General features: G+C 33.1%; 3 protein-coding genes and 1 pseudogene across 3 annotated transcripts; 2 read left to right on the top strand and 2 right to left on the bottom strand.

Moving 5' to 3' along the window:
* The first annotated feature begins 707 nt into the window (after positions 1-707).
* Positions 708-2,510, top strand: LOC104712060 (uncharacterized). Its single transcript, XM_010428860.3, has 4 exons — positions 708-956; positions 1,229-1,629; positions 1,723-1,918; positions 2,003-2,510. The coding sequence occupies exons 2-4, from the start codon at positions 1,267-1,269 to the stop codon at positions 2,335-2,337; spliced, it is 894 nt and encodes a 297-aa protein (XP_010427162.1). The 5' UTR covers positions 708-956; positions 1,229-1,266; the 3' UTR covers positions 2,338-2,510.
* Positions 2,511-3,749: 1,239 nt separating this feature from the next.
* On the bottom strand, positions 3,750-6,964 carry LOC104712059 (ABC transporter F family member 4). Its single transcript, XM_010428859.3, has 2 exons — positions 6,774-6,964; positions 3,750-6,194 (listed from the first exon to the last, which is right to left on the bottom strand). Exon 2 carries the CDS (start codon positions 6,180-6,182, stop codon positions 4,008-4,010), a length of 2,175 nt encoding a protein of 724 aa, XP_010427161.2. The 5' UTR covers positions 6,183-6,194; positions 6,774-6,964; the 3' UTR covers positions 3,750-4,007.
* A 4,232-nt stretch (positions 6,965-11,196) lies between these two features.
* On the bottom strand, positions 11,197-13,398 carry LOC104712058 (ABC transporter F family member 4 pseudogene; annotated as a pseudogene).
* A 1,601-nt stretch (positions 13,399-14,999) lies between these two features.
* LOC104712057 (uncharacterized) lies at positions 15,000-16,705 on the top strand. Its single transcript, XM_019230224.2, has 5 exons — positions 15,000-15,265; positions 15,360-15,527; positions 15,746-15,889; positions 15,983-16,159; positions 16,254-16,705. Exons 1-5 carry the CDS (start codon positions 15,149-15,151, stop codon positions 16,350-16,352), a joined length of 705 nt encoding a protein of 234 aa, XP_019085769.2. The 5' UTR covers positions 15,000-15,148; the 3' UTR covers positions 16,353-16,705.
* Positions 16,706-18,805: the final 2,100 nt, after the last annotated feature.

Here is an 18,805-nt window from a genome sequence, read left to right as displayed (position 1 = left end):
AAATTTTCTTTGATAAAAACATTTATGTTTGATGTATAAAATTAGTTTTTTAGTGTAAAAGAAAAATATATTACTTCATATAAATTATAACTTAGCATAAATTGTTTAGTCAAATAGATTTACTTTGAATTTTTAATGATTTTAAAAGTTAATATCGACGCGTGTTGATTTGCAATAGCCTTTGTGATATATGTTCATTTTCATCATAAATGCATTAAGATTGTGACCTTTTTTCTTGTTTAGTTTTTAGGTAATACGTCTGACACTTACGATATAAAGAATTTACTCAGTAATTTGTTTGACTAGAATTATTAATATTATTGTCAAATAATAGCAATTCTGAATAATAATGTATAAAAAAAGATATGATTGTGTATGTCTCATGAAAACTGTAAACTTGACATAAAATGTTTTAGTAAAAAAAAAGATTTACATCAAACTTCTTGTTTTAGATTGAATAGTAATGTTACCGCGTGGACATTAAATTGCTTTTGCAAAATGTAATTTAGATTTAACTTTAAATTTTTTTTTGTTTATCTTTCTTTTTTTATTCATAAATAAATATCATTATGAATGTAAACCAAGGGCGTTACGCCCTCGGTTTACATCAAAAACAGTATTAGTGACGCATAATACACCAGTAAGAAACGAACACGTAATCCATAGAGACTTGCTTATTTGCCAATATGGTAAATAGATAAGGGTCTTTTATTTCCCATTTCCTATATAAGAAGCATCAAACATTGCTTTCTTCTTCCCCTAAGAATTTAGCAAAACATCTTCTTCCCCTTACAAAAGATTTTGACCTCCTATGCATCATCCATCATCTATATAGTGAAACACATCCTTATATATAATTAAAACCAAAACAAAATCAAAAATCAAAAAGGCATTAAAAGCATGACGTTTTCGTGTCGTCGAGTATCAATCCGTATCTAAATAAACCCTCCATTCAAGTGATCTTTTTACCTTTTTCTTCTCCTCTCTCTTATTTTGTTTGTGTTTTCTTTCTCTAATTTTATGCCTCTCAAACCTTCGTCGTGAAACCTTTAAATGAATCAATCATAAACATTTGTATTTTCTCAACTAATTATTTTTATTTTTTATTTTTGAGTTTTGTCTCTCCTCCATCTTTTTTTTTCTTGTTGGAAGCGAAGAACGATTGATCTCTTTTTATTTATCTGACATTTTTGGACGTAAGAGTGAGTAATAATTTTTTTCGTCGTAGGGTTTCGTTTTGAACGATTTTGAAAAGAACAAGAAAAAATGCCTTTCCGTTCAAAAGTCCAACCTATCAACGTCAACGGTGTAGCCAAGGAGCCAGAGCCGGCGCCTGCGATGAGACAAGGGCCAAGATCTCGACTGAAGCGACTCTTTGAACGTCAGTTCAGTCTGAAGAGCTTCTCAGGTGTGGATTCACCGCTTGCGAGAGGCAACTCGGAAGAATTCGAACCGGGCTCTGTCTGTTTGAGGAAGATGGTTGAGAACTACATGGAGGATCCAGACAGTGAGAAACAATCACGTTGTATTGGTCGTAACCACTGCAACTGCTTCAGTGGAAGTGGCACCGATAGCTCCGACGAAGACGAAGAGTCTTCTTCTTCCAACGGAGTTCTTCGAAGCCTCAAGGTATGAATGATTTTATGATATCTCTCATGTTTGATGTTTGAAATCTGATGTTAAAACAGAGTTTTTTTTTTTTTTTTGACAATGTTTTTGTAGAGTCTGTTACTTTGTGCTAATGTCACCGAGAGTGATCTGGAGACTAAAGCAACAGAGCTTGTTGAGAAAGAAGATAAGTGTAAGGACTCGAGGTTGAGAGATGTTGCTGATGAATTGGTGGCTTTAGGCTATGATGCAGTAGTTTGCAAATCTCGCTGGGAGAAATCGAAATCGAGATGGTGTCCTGTTCCTGCTGGTATGTTTTCTTCATTTGATCTATTCTTTTGACAAAGATGCAAAATCGTTAAAGTAATAACACTTGATTTGTGTGGTAAAACAGGGGAGTATGAGTATTTGGATGTTATGATTGGAGATCAAAGAGTTTTGATCGACATTGACTTCCAGTCCAAGTTTGAGATAGCTCGACCGAGTAAGACTTACAATTCGATATCCAAGACACTGCCTTACGTCTATGTTGGACAAGTGGATAGGTTGAAGAAGCTTGTGGTATTTGTGTCTGATGCTGCAAAGAAGAGCTTGAAGAAGAAAGGGCTGTCAATGCCACCATGGAGGAGAGCTGAGTTCGTGTTAACCAAATGGGTGTCTCGTTATGATCGTGCTAAGCAAACTCAAGGAGAAACCAGTGGAGATGCTGCTGCTGCTGTCCAACCATAAAGTGGCTTCTTAATTAATTTATGAATAATAATAAAAAGACTTTTTATTTTCTTTGTAATAATAAAGGTATGATTTTTAAGGATCATACCCTCTTTCTTATTTTTGAAGATTTCTTATGATCCTTGTCGAAGAAACCAGTCCTTTTTTTTTTTTATGAATTTGATTTATAATCATCGCATGCATTTTCTCTTTCATTTAAATTGAGTAAACTATCATAATAATGTGACTTTAACTAGAGACAATTAAAACCTCTATAAATTAATATTAATACATGGTAAATTAATATTAATACATGGTAAATTAATACTCTCTGTAGATTAATAAAATTTTTCGATCCTAAGTTGGGGTTAGTGTAATTTTGGACACAATTCAATAATATAATAAAATAATAATTATTTTTTGACGAAAAAATAAAATTAATAATTTGAAAATCCTTTGTAAATATATGATCCCAACAATAATATAAATTAATAATTATATAAAATTGTCAGAATATATGTATATCTATGCATATTAATTTTGTTAGACCTTATTTCTAATATTTTTAATATATCAAAAACTTTTAGTTTTTTCTTAAAAACATGAGAATTGTTATTTACCTTGTAATTGATTATATAAAAATATTATTTATAACAATTAAATCTTAGTTTTAAATACTTTAAAAAAAATTACCAAATTAGAAAAATTTCTCTAGAAATTATTATTAATCCATAAAATAAAATTTTCTATAAATTAATAAATTTTTGCATTCTCAACATTATTAATTTATATAGGTTTTACTGTACTAGTGTTTTTTTTACAGTTTCGATCAGAGACAATTCTAGTTGACTTTGACCAATAATCATCGACTTTAACTTTTGACGTCTCTCTACCGTTGGCTCATTCATAAAGACCAAATGTTGGAAAGCCAAAACAAACCAATAAACCATGTTTAACGGACGCGGTTCTAATTTTTCTTTTTCTATTTCCTTTGTGATTATGATCGTAATTGTTGACGACACTCGGTTCTAACTTCTAATCACATACATTTGCAGAAAAAAAGAAGTGTTTGTGATTGTTCCAGACTTCCAGAGGAAATGAAAAAAAAAGATGAATTCAATCAGGACCAAAAATCGAATATGTGCACCCAAAAAAAGACAATACATAGGGGGCAAAGCAAGGTTTTTCTTTTCACGCCCGATATTCTTTTTTTTTGACATGAACGAAAGCCACAAAAGAAAGTTACGAAACAGAGTGTTTTGAAACAGAGAGGAAAGCGAAAGAGATGAGCCGTCGTTTATAACAAAGTAGTGGCACACTGAAAAAATGAACTCCAATATCAACAACCCACAGACACTAAAAACAGTTTTTACGAGAGATAATATTGAGAGGCTTTATAAACAAGAGAGAAATTAAACAAAAATTCAGACAGCTAAAAGAAAAGAAAACTTTGCTGTTTATTATGATGACTCATTGACTCTAATAGAACACACTGATGAAAAAGAATTAAACACGTCTTCTGTTTTCTTCCCCAAAACATAACACTACACTCAGATATGTAATATGGGGGGACCGATGTATATAGTGAAAGCACACAATGGCTAAAAATAAAATTGTCCAAAACTTTTTTAACTGTCTTATAAAACATAAAAGAGTTTGAGATTACCTCAGACGCCAACAACAACAAAACTTCACTCATCAACCTCAGCTTTGATTTCTCTTTGGAGATCTTCTTTGTACTCGTCAAACGAACCTGGGAAGAAATTCACCGTTCCGTCTTCTACAACCCAGATTTGACTATTCTCCTCTTCCGCACAGACACGCGATATCAGTCTCGAGTCGTGACTCACCAACACAACTCCTCCTGTGAACTCATCTAGTGCATCCGCCAAAGCATCTATACTTTGCATGTCTAAGTGATTTGTAGGCTCGTCCAGAAGCAAAATGTGTGGCTTTGACATTGAGATCGAGGTGAACACAACTCTAGCCTTTTGTCCTCCAGACAATTTCGCTATTGGAGACAAGTGGTTGTGACTTGGTAGCCCAAACTTGCCTAGCTTCGCTCTTACCGCCTCTTGCTTGCTGAACCCCTCTTGGTCAGGATGAAGACGAAGAAGATACTGAACCGGTGTTTCCCCCATTGTTAACAGGTCAATAAAATGCTGTGAATACCTTCCAATCCTCAGCTTCTGGCTTCTTCTCATTTCACCCTCGGTTGGAACTAAATCTCCCGCAAGAAGATTCAATAGAGTGGACTTTCCTGCTCCGTTAGGCCCAACTATAGCAACCCTTGTCCCCATATCGATACCTACATCAACATCCGAGAGCCTGAAATCTGGCCTGTTGGGATAGCTGAAGCTAACCTCAATTAACTGCAGAAGAGGAGGAGTGAGCTCGGTTGGTTCTGGGAAGTGGAACACCACACTATAATCTCTCCATTTCCTTGGAGCTTCTGCTGCTGGGCCTTCTTCATCCTGTGCCTTGTTCTTTCCCTTACTCTTGGATGCTTCTTTTGCTGCAGTAAACTTAGCCCTATCCTTTACCTTCTCCTGTTGAGCTCGGTTTCCAGTCCTCTTAGCTGCCTTGATCTGTTTCTCGTAGACATCATATTTTTTATTCACCTCCTTGCGACGCTGCTCATATCCGCTTTCAAAAGCATCAAAACTACCACGATAGAAGTGAAGACCCAGGTCATGGAGATGTATTATATCTGTGCAAACTGTGTTGAGGAAGTCCCGGTCATGTGAAACAACAACTAGCGTCTTCTTCCAGCGACACAAATATTCCTCTAACCATAGAACAGCTCTCAGGTCAAGATGGTTAGTGGGTTCATCCAACAACAAAAGAGTAGGTTGCACAAACAGAGCTCTAGCTAACGATATTCGCATCCTCCAGCCACCACTGAAGGACTGAGTTGGACGCACTTGCATATCTTTAGAGAAACCTAACCCCGCAAGAATTTTGGATGCCTGAGATTCAGCAGCATCTGACCCCAAAATTTGCAGCCTGTCATACAATTCGGCAAGCTTTTCTCCAGTATCGTCATCATCCTCGCCATCAACATTTTCTCCGTCAGCTCCAGAAGACGACTTCAGCAGAGCTTCAACCTCTTGCCGTAGCTTAACCAACTCTTCATTGGCAGAAACAACTGCATTCAGAGCACTGTTTTCATCACCTACCACCTCTTGCTCAACAAGAAGAACATCAATATTCTTCGGCACTGGAATCTTCCTCCACGCTAAAAGCTTTAACAATGTAGACTTCCCCATACCGTTTGGCCCAACCAACCCATACCTTTTACCATGTGATATCTTAACAGAAGCATTCTTCAAAAGCTCTTTACCTCGAGCAGAGACAGAAAAAGAATCGATTGTAATATCTTTAACATTTGCATCTGCCGTGTCGTCTCCTTCAAGCACTGAAGTCTTACTTCCAATAACAACCGTGAATGCATCATGATCGTCCCTCAAAGCCTCCCTCTTTGCCAACTCTAACGCTTCGAGAGCTAATCTTTCTTTCATCTCTCGCTTCTTTTGTTCCTTATCAGTAACAGAGATATCAAGATGCCTTTGTTCGCTCTTCTGCTTCCTCCTTTCATCCTTCAGCCTCTGCTCCTCATCAGATTCACCTTCGTCTTCTTCATCAGAAGGAGGAAGATCAATGCCATCAGTGTAGGAAGTAGCTTTTGGAGCAGCCTTGGTCCTAGATGATGAGCCCTTCTTAGGTTTATCATCTTTCTGATCCATGCCAGCAAGCATAGCCGAGACTGATAATTTCTCCTTTTTCGAATCTTTAGAAACTTCTTTCCCACTTGGTTTCACCTTCGTGCTAGTAGCAGCACTCTCTTCTGACTTCTTCTTACCCATTTAAATCTGTATCTGAGAAATCAAAAATAAAAAAGAATAGGGATGATGAGTTATGAAAATCATATAAAAAAGGGCTGACGAGTAATCAAATTATCTAGCAACCTAATTGGAAAACTCCCAAACTCAGGGGTGAAAGTTCTGATCTGAAATTAGGGTTTTGTCTACTTAGACAATGGTCACAAAAAAAGCTAAAGCTCAAAACTTTATTAAAACCAGTAAACATCGATTCATATAAACAAAATCTGATGCGTTCTCAAAGAAAATTTCAATACTTTACCATCTAATAACTCGTATGTGGTCTAAAAATAACTAGGGCGCCGTTTCAACAAAATATATCAAGGGTTTCGGATTTATCACCAAACAAAATAGACAAAGAAACCTAATCCACAGAACCCAGTAATTGAAAGAAGGAATGAAACTAGCATTTAAAAAAAAATGATTAATTTTAAGCACAACTCTAAGAAAATCAGAATCCTAAAACAGAGAACGAGAAATCGATCCGAATCTGATAAAAATCAATCGAAACTTTCATTCTCTGTACTGATATCTAAAACCACAAAAGTATTAAAGGGTAAGAAGACGGAGTTTTACCGAGTGTGAGAGAGAGAGAGAGAGAGATTGCGTAGATGAATGGATTACAGACAAAAGCGATTGAAGCTGGTGCGTCCGTGAGGAAGGAAGCAGAGAGAATGAGAGAGAGAACGAGAGAAATAGAATCGCCCGTCTCTTCTTTCCATATATTTATATTGGGCCTAAATATGGGCCTAAACTCCAATGGACCAATACATCTTATTTTTTTAAAAATATTTTAATTTAATTATGTTGTAGTATTTTTAGATTTTGGTTATATTATTTAGTTAAATTTGATTTCTTACTAGAAAAAAGCTTGATATCAAAGTTACCCATTAATAACATCGTGACACGTGTTACTTGTCTTGATAAGATGTTGACATGTATCAATTTTAAATTTACTAAAAGATTAAAAAGAATTAAAAATTAAAAAGTAAAAGTTCTAAACCTATTGTAAAAAGGTAACTATCAATATTTGTTTATTATTTCTTTTTTAATATTTTAAATTCATTATGTTGTAGTATTTCTAGATTTTGGTTATATTATTTAGTTAAATTTGATTTCTTACTAGAAAAACCTTGATGTCAAAGTTACTCATTAATAAGATCGTGACACGTGTTACTTGTATCGATAAGATGTTGACATGTATCAATTTTAAATTTACTAAAACATTAAAAAGAATTAAAAATTAAAAAGTAAAAGTTCTAAACCTATTGTAAAAAGGAAATCTACTAACTATCAATATTTGTTTATTCTTTCTTTTTAAATATTTTAATTTAATTATGTTGTAGTATTTTTAGATTTTGGTTATATTATTTAGTTAAGTTTGATTTCTTATTAGAAATTCATGATGATTTTAATATATATTTTTTATATCATTTTGATTTTTTTTCTTTAGTTAAGGATATGTAAGATTAATATTTATTATTTTCTTAATTTTTTTTAATGTTGTAGTATTTTTAAATTGTTTTTAGTTTATATTTTATATCTCTAAATTATCTAAGACTCATATATCATCATGCTTATAATTTTCAATTTTTATTTTTATTATGTCAAATCTTTCAATTTCTCAAATTTTATTAGATTGGTCATAAACTCATTGTAATCGTGTAGATATATTTTTTATTTTAATAAGATCGTGACACTGTTACTTGTCTCGATAAGATGTTGACATGTGTTAATTTTAAATTTACTAAACCATTAAAAAAATTAAAAGTAAAGTGACCTTAGTGCAATGGCAGGAGGTAAGTCCATTTGTAGAAGGCACCATCACACCAAGGATCGAGTCCCGCTTCCTACGAATGTAGGAATTTGGCTAATGGGCCGGTCAGTTGTGGCCCAATGGTTGACAAAAAAAATTAAAAATTTAAAAGTAAAACTTCTAAAACTAATGTAAAAAGTAAATCTACTAACTATCAATATTTGTTTATTCTTTCTTTTTAATATTTTAATTTAATTATGTTGTAGAATTTTTAGATTTTGGTTATATTATTTAGTTAAATTTGATTTCTTATTAGAAATTCATGATGATTCTAAAATATCTTTTTTATATTATTTTGATTTTTTTTTTCTTTAGTTAAGGATATGTAAGATCAATATTTATTTTTTTCCTTTTTTTTAATGTTGTAGTATTTTTAAATTGTTGTTTTAGTTTATATTTTATATATCTAAATTATCTAATACTCATATATCATCATGCTTATAATTATTAATTTTTATTTTTATTATGTCAAATCTTTCAATTTCTTAAATTTTATTAGGTTGATCATAAACTCATTGTAATCGTGTAGATATTTTTATTTTATTTTAATAAGATCGTGACACATGTTACTTGTCTCGATAAGATGTTGACATGTGTTAATTTTAAATTTACTAAACCATTAAAAAGAATTAAAAATTTAAAAGTAAAACTTCTAAAACTAATGTAAAAAGGAAATCTACTAACTATCAATATTTGTTTATTCTTTCCTTTTTAATATTGTAATTTAATTATGTTGTAGTATTTTTAGATTTTGGTTATATTATTTAGTTAAATTTGATTTCTTATTAGAAATTCATGATGATTTTAAAATATCTTTTTATATTATTTTGATTTTTTTTTCTTTAGTTAAGGATATGTAAGATCAATATTTTTTTTTCTTATTTTTTTTAATGTTGTAGTATTTTTAAATTGTTTTTTAGTTTATATTTTATATCTCTAAATTATCTAAGACTCATATATCATCATGCTTATAATTTTCAATTTTTATTTTTATTATGTCAAATCTTTCAATTTCTCAAATTTTATTAGGTTGGTCATAAACTTGTTGCAATTGTGTAGATATTTTTTTATTTTTATCCACAATATTTTTTGAGTAAACAATATTAAAGAAATATTTTAGTGGTTATAGAAACTGTCACATGAGCAAATTTGTTCACAAAGTCATTTTATAGGTAGTGATAAAGAGCAAATTTCTTTTTAGCGACTTTTTCAACCCTACTGGCTCTTGGATATGGAGCAACATCTTAAAATACAGGAGTTTAGTGGCTCAGTTCCACAGGATAGAAGTTAAGAATGGTGAATCTACTTCTTTTTGGTTCGATAACTGGTGCTCTCTGTCTCTGGATGTCTATAGTGGCGGATCCAGAAAACAAATCGGTATGGGGCACATATAATTAATTATTAATTTTAAAATTTATATAATAAATTTTTAAATAAAAATAACTTCTAACGACTTTTAATATATTAAAATTATAAAATCAGAAATGACACAAAATTATTTTGGTTTCTAAATATACTTAATTACATATATAATATAATTTATTTGCTAAGTTACAAATCACAACAAACATATAATTTTTAAAAAAAAGTATAATCAACATTTATAAAATATCACATAAATCCAAACTCTATGAAGTAAACGAAAAAAGAGATAATAAAATGTTTACTTAGTTACTCATTTTACTAACATTTTTATAATTCAAATGTAATCTTTACAGTTTAAAAATAATAATTTTGTTTCAAAATTCAAAATGGAATTACAATGGTTAAATTAAAAATATAAAATAAGTGAATATCATTTATTTGAGAAACTATAAAGTATAAATGGAATAAGGAAATTACCGTCAAGGCTCAATCAGAAAAAAAATGTTACAACTTAGAAAAGACACTACAAAGGACATCTAACAAGAAAAATATCGAAAATAACCAAAATAAAACAAGAAAAATATGTGACAAAAAATACAAAACAAAACAATAAAAGAAAAAAAAATGCTGGCAAAAAAAAAAAAGAAAAAAAAAAATGAAGAAAGCAGATAAAAAGTTCTAAATTTTGGGAATCGAACTAGACACCCAAAATTTAGTGTGGGGCACTGCGTAACCATACGAGCTACGAGATCACAATAATCACTAATCATTTAAACAAAATTTAACTTAGTATGGGGCACGTACCCACCCCATGACAACGTATATCCGCCCCTGGATGTCTACATGATAAATTTGGAGATAGAGGGACAATCTCTCTAGCTAGATGTATCTGCAGCGAGTACTATGGCAGAACTAATGGCCACGCCTAGACACAGGCGACATCGACAACCAGTGCTCAATCTAGTATGAAATAAACTTAGAGGGACTTGTATTATACAAGACGTGTTCAGATTAATGTCTTAGTACTAACTTCTGCTAATCAAGATAAAAGTAATGACTCAATATTATGGAATGTAAAATTATCTGTTTTAGGTTATACTTGTATGTTTGGTGTTGGTTTTACCTCTGTTTCTTATATTTTCAATGATGAATTAAGTGATTTTGGACTTTTGTAATGATCCAGGTTGCAATAGTGCGCTTTAGTCTGACCTTAATTAAGACAATTCAAGCAAGATTTTGTTGATGATTCAATGAGACAAAGGGAGAGGGTACTGCAAGCACAAACAGGAAATAGACTATTCTTCCCATTCATTAGACTTAAGAAAGTTTTTTTTCTTGTAACTACAACTGTGTATGCACATTATGAATCAGTTTGTATGAAATACACACACAAAAGCTTTGCCTTTTTTTTTTGCTTGTTCTTATGTTCAAAGTCTTGTAAAGTCCTCTGCAACTTGAATGAGCAAATCACATGTTTTTTGAATTCATAGTCCTCTGCAAACTGTAAAAGAAGAAACGAATGTATGCAACACTTGAATTATCAAAAATCACATGCTTGGCACATCGGTAAAGAACAAGAAACGACTATATTGTTGGGGAAAGATCAAATCACAAACAAAATCGAATATGTGCTTGTTGTGCAAAGATAAAATCATTTACAAAATCAATCAACACAAAAAAACACATTTGAGATCACCAATGTAGAGGCAAAAAATAATACAAACTTAATAGAGATATACTTAGATAAAATTCATATTAAATTGTATAGTTAAGACACCCTTGCAAGGTTTACCAATGTGGATGCTCTATCTATAATGGTGTCATGTAATTAAAGCAGATATATAACGACGGAAACTGAGTTTTTATCTTAAAAGCCAACAACAACAAAAAAGACTTCACTCATCAAGCTCTGCTTCGATATCTCTTTGGAGCTCTTTTTTGTACTCTTTAAATGAACCGGGGTATATAGTCATATTCCCATCTTCTACAACCCAAATCTGACTCTTCTCCTCGTTCGCGCAGACACGCGATATGAGTCTCGAGTCATGGCTCACCAACACAACTCCACCTGTGAACTCATCTAATGCATCCGCCAAAGCATCCATAGTCTGCGTGTCTAAGTGATTCGTTGGCTCGTCAAGAAGCAGAATGTGTGGGTTAGACATCGATATCGAGGTTAACAAAACCCTAGCCTTTTGTCCTCCAGACAATTTATCAATCGGAGTCAAGTGGTTGTTACTTGGTAGTCCAAACTTGCCTAGTTTAGCGCGTACTGCTTCTTGCTTGCTACATCCTTCTTGGTCAGGATAAAGACGAAGAAGATACTCAACAGGTGTTTCATCCATCGTCAAGAGGTCAACAAAGTGCTGAGAATACCAGCCAATGCTCAGCTTCTGGCTTCTTTTCACTTCACCTTCGGTTGGAACTAATTCTCCCGCAAGAAGTTTCAAAAGAGTTGACTTCCCTCCTCCGTTACGTCCAACTATCACGACACGTGACTCCATATCGATACCTACATCAACATCCGAGAGCCTGAACCCTGGCTTGTTATTATCTTTCTCGTCGGGGTAACTGAAGCTACCCTTGATCATAAGAGGAGGAGGTAGCTGCGTTGGTTCAGGAAAATGGAGCACCACGTTATAATCTCTCCATTTTTTTGAACCTTTTGTTGCTTTGGCCGCCCTTTCCTCTACCTTACTCTGTTGATCCCGGTTTCCAGACCTCTTAGCTGCTTTCATCTGTTTGTCGAGGATCTCATGCGTTTTGTTCGCCTCATTGCGTTTCCCCTCATATGCAGATGAATTATACTTGTGCAGACTGCGTTGAGGAAGTCCTGGTAATGTGAAACAACAACTAGAGTTGTCTTCCAGCGACACAAATACCCCTCTAACCAAAGAACAGCTCTCAGGTCAAGATGGTTGGTTGGTTCATCTAACAACAAAAGAGTAGGTTCCATAAAGAGAGCTCTAGCTAAGGAAACACGCATCCTCATGCCACCACTTAGTTTCCTAGTTGGATACCGTAACATATCTTGCGTGAATCCTAACCCCCGCAGAATCTTGGACGCCTCCGCCTCAGCAACATCTGACCCCAAAATTTGCAGCCTGTCGTACAATTCAGAAAGCTTTTCTCCATTATCACCATCATCATTCTTGCTTAGAGCTTCAGCCTCTTCCCGTAGCTTAACCAACTCTTCATTGGCGGAAAGAACTGCATCCAGAGCACTCTTTTCATCACCGACCGCCTCTTGATCAACAAGAAGAACATCAATATTCATTGGAACTGGAATCTTCCTCCAAGCTAAAAGCTTTAACAGTGTAGACTTCCCCATTCCGTTTGGTCCAAACAGACCATACCTTTTACCATGTGATATACGAACAGAGGTGTTACTGAGAAGTTCTTTACCACGACAAGAGACAGAAAAAGAATCGATCTTTATATCTCTAACATTAGCACTCGCCTTGTCTTGTCCTTCAAGCACCGAGGTCTTGCTTCCAATAACGACAGTGTATGCGTCGCGGTCGTCCTCCAAGGACCTCTTCGTCTTTGCAATATGTGTAGCTTCTAAAGCTAATCTTTCTTTTTTCTCTCGCTTCTTTTGTTCTTTATCAGTCATATCAACAAGTTGCCTTTGCTGGCTCCTTTGCTTCCTCCTTGCATCCATCTGTCTCTGTTCCTCATCAGATACGTCATCGTCTTCTTCATTATCAGAAGGAGGAAGATCAACGCCATCCATGTATGATGAAGCTTTTGGAGCATAATTGGAACTGGATGACGATGTCATCTTCTTGGAAGTACTGGATGAAGCAAGCAAGGCTGAGATTGATAATTTATCCTTCTTGGAATCTTGTCCACTTGGTTTAGGATTCTTCTTACTCATTAAAGCCGCCTGTATCTGACATGAAACATCAAATAAACAAAAAGCCAATGAGACATCCAAAATTATATAAAATTAAGGATTTTTTTCTTAATTACGATGATAAAACATAATCACACTATACATACGTGAATCAATAGCATCTATCAAATTATAACTCGTTAATTTCCAAACACAGCCGACGGATTACTGAGTTGTTTTCGTTCGTTAAACTTTTTTTTTTAATTTATTTTGATCATTAAAATACATACATAGATTATATATCACGACAAAAGTTAGAGTAATCAAATCGTTATCAGTGGTTAATTTACTAGGATGAGATTCGAGACAAACCTGAGACTGGGAGGCGCGTAATTTTGGATTGAAGACGAAGAACTATGAAGAAAGCTTTGCTTGGGAGTTACTTAACCCTTTCTTTTTAGTCGTAACCCTTTTTCTTTTTAGTGTTTTTTTAAAGCTCAATTCGGCCAAAAGTCACAAAATAAGCCTTTTTATAATAACACCCACAAAAATTGGAATAACGTAAAGAAGGAAAAAAAAAAAAAAAAAAAAAAAAAAGTCAATTCCGTCTAAACAAACCCTAAACCGTATTAGAGTTCAATCCAGAGGTGGTGGTTGATCAACGGAGAGATTTCGTCAATGTTGTCCCTCGAAAAGAAGAAGAGGAAGACGAAGGACTATTGAACTTCCTGGCCTTAAACACACGTTGGTTCACTCTCTGCGTGAAACCAGATCAAACCATAAGTAAGAAGAGGGAAAAGAAGAAGTCAAGTGATTATGTTTTGGCTACACTCCCAATTTCCAATGAGACATCAGCGTATTTTTTCAAGTCTCGAGGCTGTTGGTTCTAATATCTATAACACTAGTGGATCAAGCTACGAAGCGCTCTCCTCTAGCGTCTCTGTTCTGTAATGCCGGTCAGTCGGTCACACACGTGGGGCGAGGCTCCATGCTTGCGGGAGGAGCTAATGACACTTTCTGCCAGCGTCCTTAATGGGAAGATATCTATGTAGCAGGAAGCTGCAAAGATGGTGATTCCAACTCCTTGAAGAACTCGTTTCAGGTGTTCGACACAAAACACACAAATTTGGAATCATGTGCCCAGTCTTAGCAGCGACAGAAAACGTAGCTTATACTCCAGAAGTGTATGTATTGACGGAAAGATCCATGTGGTGACTCACAAAGAGATGGTTGCTTACAATTCCAAGGAAAGTACATTCGACCCAGTTGGACTCGTATCTGAGACCAGTCAACAGCTGATATGGATACAGAACAATCACTATACACTGAAAAAGTATGGATCTATAGAAATTATGAGTGAGAACCTGCGTAAAACTGCAGATCATAATCGAGAACCAAGATGCAACATGAACAGAACAGCTGAGAGGGAAGTTGTTTCCGCAAAATAATAACTGTATGGCTATTTGGTGACAATCTTAGAATGGAGACTTATCAGAATCCCAATCATATTATCACATTTCATTATTTAACTCTAAATATCATGACAAACATTTCTCTGTATTTTATGCCTCAAGTAGATGATATTATATATAGATTCAAAGAAGAGACAGATGGCCAAACTATCAATAACCAAAAAACAAAGAAATTATACAAAAGAAAGATTCTTTTGGAGAGGAGCCATTGACTTTCTTGGAGTGGGGTGCAAGGGTTTGGATAGTCACTTGTTTTATTTTAACAATGTTTTTTTCTCTTTATATAACAAACACAAGAGAACAACGCTTTCATATAAAACCGTGTTTGCTAAAATACATATAACTCTCAGAAAAAGCTCTGGAAAATCCAGAAGCAAAGGAAACTTCTACTTTCAAAACAATCTCTGTTAGTACTGGATGCGACTATAGTAAAAAAGGATCCGAGAAACTTTCCTGCAACATGGTGCCAACATTGCCTGGTCCAGTTGGGCGTTCGTCATTTGCAGAAGCAAAGAAGCGACTGCAGAAGCTCGAGCAAGATTATCAACACTCCTACGAGAAGTACACAGAACTACAAGTAAGCATCAATACATAGCATAAAAAGTGATTATTTGTAGTCTTGTTAGAAACTTATAGGGCCAGTTTACAAGATAATGAACTTTTATGTACAGTCAGAAAGGTATAGGTACTACGTTGTTTTACAACGTCCAGGACATCACAATTGCTGGGTTGGCTGCTGTATTAATGTCAGCAAACTTTTAGTGGAGCAACTGCAGAATGTTCTTGACAAGCTGAATACAGAAGAAGCATCACAAAGAGGAAGAGAACCACCTACAAACGTATGTCCCAATCAATATCATTTTGTTTTTCACCGTACACACAATTACTAGAATTAGAAAATTAATCAGCTTCCTGCCTTTATGACCAAACAATTACAATTGTTCTGTTCCCATAGATCAGTTTTATCTAGGAAACGAAATTAAACCACTTATCATAGTTGAGTAAATCTTATTATGTTTTTTTCCATGTGTTTCCGGTGTCATTGATACTGGTTTAGGGTAAGCAATTCTTCTTGATGCACGGTTGTAAAAGCTTAGCACAAGAAAAGATGGTACTGCAACAGCTAAAAGCAGAAAACAAAGAGCAATACACTGATGGCCTGAGTCAAGAAACAGTTGACCTCAAAAGAATTAAGCGGGAGGTACCACGCGCTACTCCTACTGAAAGCCCCTCTTAGTTAATTATCATAAATGAGCTTTTGGATATTTACTTCTCCATCTTATGATAAAATCAGTTCAGGTGCATTCACAGAATAATTCCACAGAATAGCAGCAAGAAATCTATGCATGATCTGTTGAGGAGAGTTAAAGAGATACAGAAGTTGACAGAAAAGGCTATTTCCAATGGTGCACTAACGGGCAACCGCACGAGTCTGGACGATATGAAAATTTTTACAAGTGTCACAATAAAGGTAATAAAGATACAAAGCACATATTTCTAACTCTTTTACTCATGGGCTTGTTTCATAAAACTAAGAAATGTGATAATGTTTGTTTTGCCACCAGCTTTTGGCGAAGGTAATCAGAGAGTTTGAGAAAGAGAGAATGGAGACAGAGGACATCTTGCAAGACAGAGTAAATTTTGCAAGAAAAAATGAAAAATGATACACAGACAAAACGAGATTTCTACAGGAAAAATGTAAATGCATAGGTGAGAAACGTGATGCAGAAAAGAAATACTTGATCGATCTGAAGAAAAATTTCAGGGCGAGGCACAAAACTGCTTCACAAAGAAAAGGCTGCCGAAAAGGATAACTTCTAAGACACATGCAAAGATCTATTCCAAAGAATAGAAGCAAGACGCCTATATATGAATGATGAACTGCTGATACGCTATCATGTTTTAATAATATTGATGATTCCTTTTATGATACACCTCTCCTTTGCAAGATGTATCATTTATATTACAATATCTCCTTACCAGATCAATATAATAAGAAACCAAATCATTCTCGCTATTGGATCATTGGCTATGAACAAAGAAATTCTATCAAACAACTAACCATATATTATCAGAATAAACTTAAAACCTTCTCGATTAGGATGCGATATCTGAAGCTGCTTTGGTCAAACTATGAATTTAGACCAAGTCCCCTAAGAAAAACTTTTAGGCTTTGAATAGTTGTACAGTATGCTCCAGAGCAGACTAAAATTGGATTAGTCTGCACTTAATTTACCATTCACCATTGTATACCAGTATGCATTGTTGCATACTAAAAATCTCCATAATAGTATGCATTTGAGTATATAACTCCATACCATTGTAAATTCACTATTGGTCTGCATTTTTCATTCCGCTCCTCAAAAGCTCCATACTAATATAAATTCCATACTAATCTGCTGCATACTACAGTCCAATGTTTTACATACCAAAATATTGGTATGCATTGTCCGGTTTACACCATATCGTACAACAATTCAAAGCTTTAGTGTGATAACCAATGTTACCGACACAACTGATTCTAAGTAATAACTACCACATTATCAAATAAATATAAGACTATCATATTAATCATTCCTTGTATCTGATGCATCCATGGTTATCTTACGAGCAACGTGGCTTATATTCATAACCATAACCATTTTGACCAAAAGCCTTTGACTTTGGTGGTGTGGCTTTTGGTCAACTGTTTCAAGCATTTCTTTATATTTTATGCCTCCGGGAGTTTATTCTTTCCAATAATCTTTTAACAGAGACATCATCTTATCGCTAGTAATCACAGATGGATGCCTAAAGTATCTTATATAATATATATATATATATATATATATAATATGAGAAGATTTTTTCTAACTCTTACTCACATTGTGACACCTGTCATCCTTTATTTCTATTTTTTTTCAACAAAATTATATATATCATTTTCAATTCCAAATAATCATAAAGTTAGTATAATTGACATATATTTTTTAATCCACTTTTATATCTTAAGTTCTTTTGTCAAACAAAATCAAATTGTTTTATAATAAAATCTCATACTATATATTTGATACAAAATTTAATATTCTATAATATTTATTAATAAATAACTAATAATTGATACATATGTTTTACACATTTTCTTACATTTTATTTATTTTATCTTTCATCATTTAAAGTAAAAAAAATACACACTATTTTATAATAAAAGAAAATATAAAAAAAATCATATCTTGGATAAGAAATGAAATAGTTTAAATACATGATTATGATTATGCTTTTATGAAATTTTATAAACCTTAATTATCACATTTTAAAATCATATAATGTTTTCTTTCATTAATTGAGTAGGCAATAAAGTTAGTCAGTTCCACTTAAATCCTATTAAATTTAGATAAATTACATAATAATGTAAAAATTACACAATATATCTCATACTATATATTTGATACAAAATTTAATATTCTATAATATTTATTAATAAATAACTGATAATGGATACATCTGTTTTACACATTTTCTTACATTTTATTTATTTTATCTTTCATCATTTAAAGTACAAATAATACACACTATTTATAATAAAAGAAAATATCATGGTCCAATTTGAGTCTAGTGAGTACTTCAGCTTTAATAGTATAGACTAGATTATGACCCGTGCTAGAGCACGGGTTGAAATTTATTTTATTTATATTGTAATTTCTATATAAAATAAAATTTATGTGATTGTTTTAAAATATTTTTTGGATAAAACATTATGCAATAAAATCATATGCTAAATATGATGGCTTGAAACAAAACACCTATTTTGTAAGTTTTATATTGTTAATGATTCTAGATAAGTATTCGTGCTATAACACTGGTTAAATTTTATTTTATACAAAATTTTGTATATTTTATATTTAAAATAAAATTTTAATATGTTGTATTAGGTTATATATGTGAAGTTATTTCAACAATGTATATTCTACATCATGACTTGAATGTCTTATAAGAAATAATTTTGTAAATGTGCTTTTTAAAAAGCGAGTTATTATATTATGAATAATTTAATATATTGTTATACTTTTTGTTTTAATATATTTGGTTTGTTGAAATTCTTTCATATTATAGTGACATATTATTGACATTGCTATAA

The sequence above is a fragment of the Camelina sativa genome, chromosome 9, assembly GCF_030686135.1.
Source record: "Camelina sativa cultivar CO46 ecotype springtype chromosome 9, ASM3068613v1".
NCBI classification, from domain to species: Eukaryota; Viridiplantae; Streptophyta; class Magnoliopsida; order Brassicales; family Brassicaceae; genus Camelina; species Camelina sativa.
Note: the sequence above shows the minus strand (reverse complement) of the source record. Positions and strands in the feature narration are given on the sequence as shown.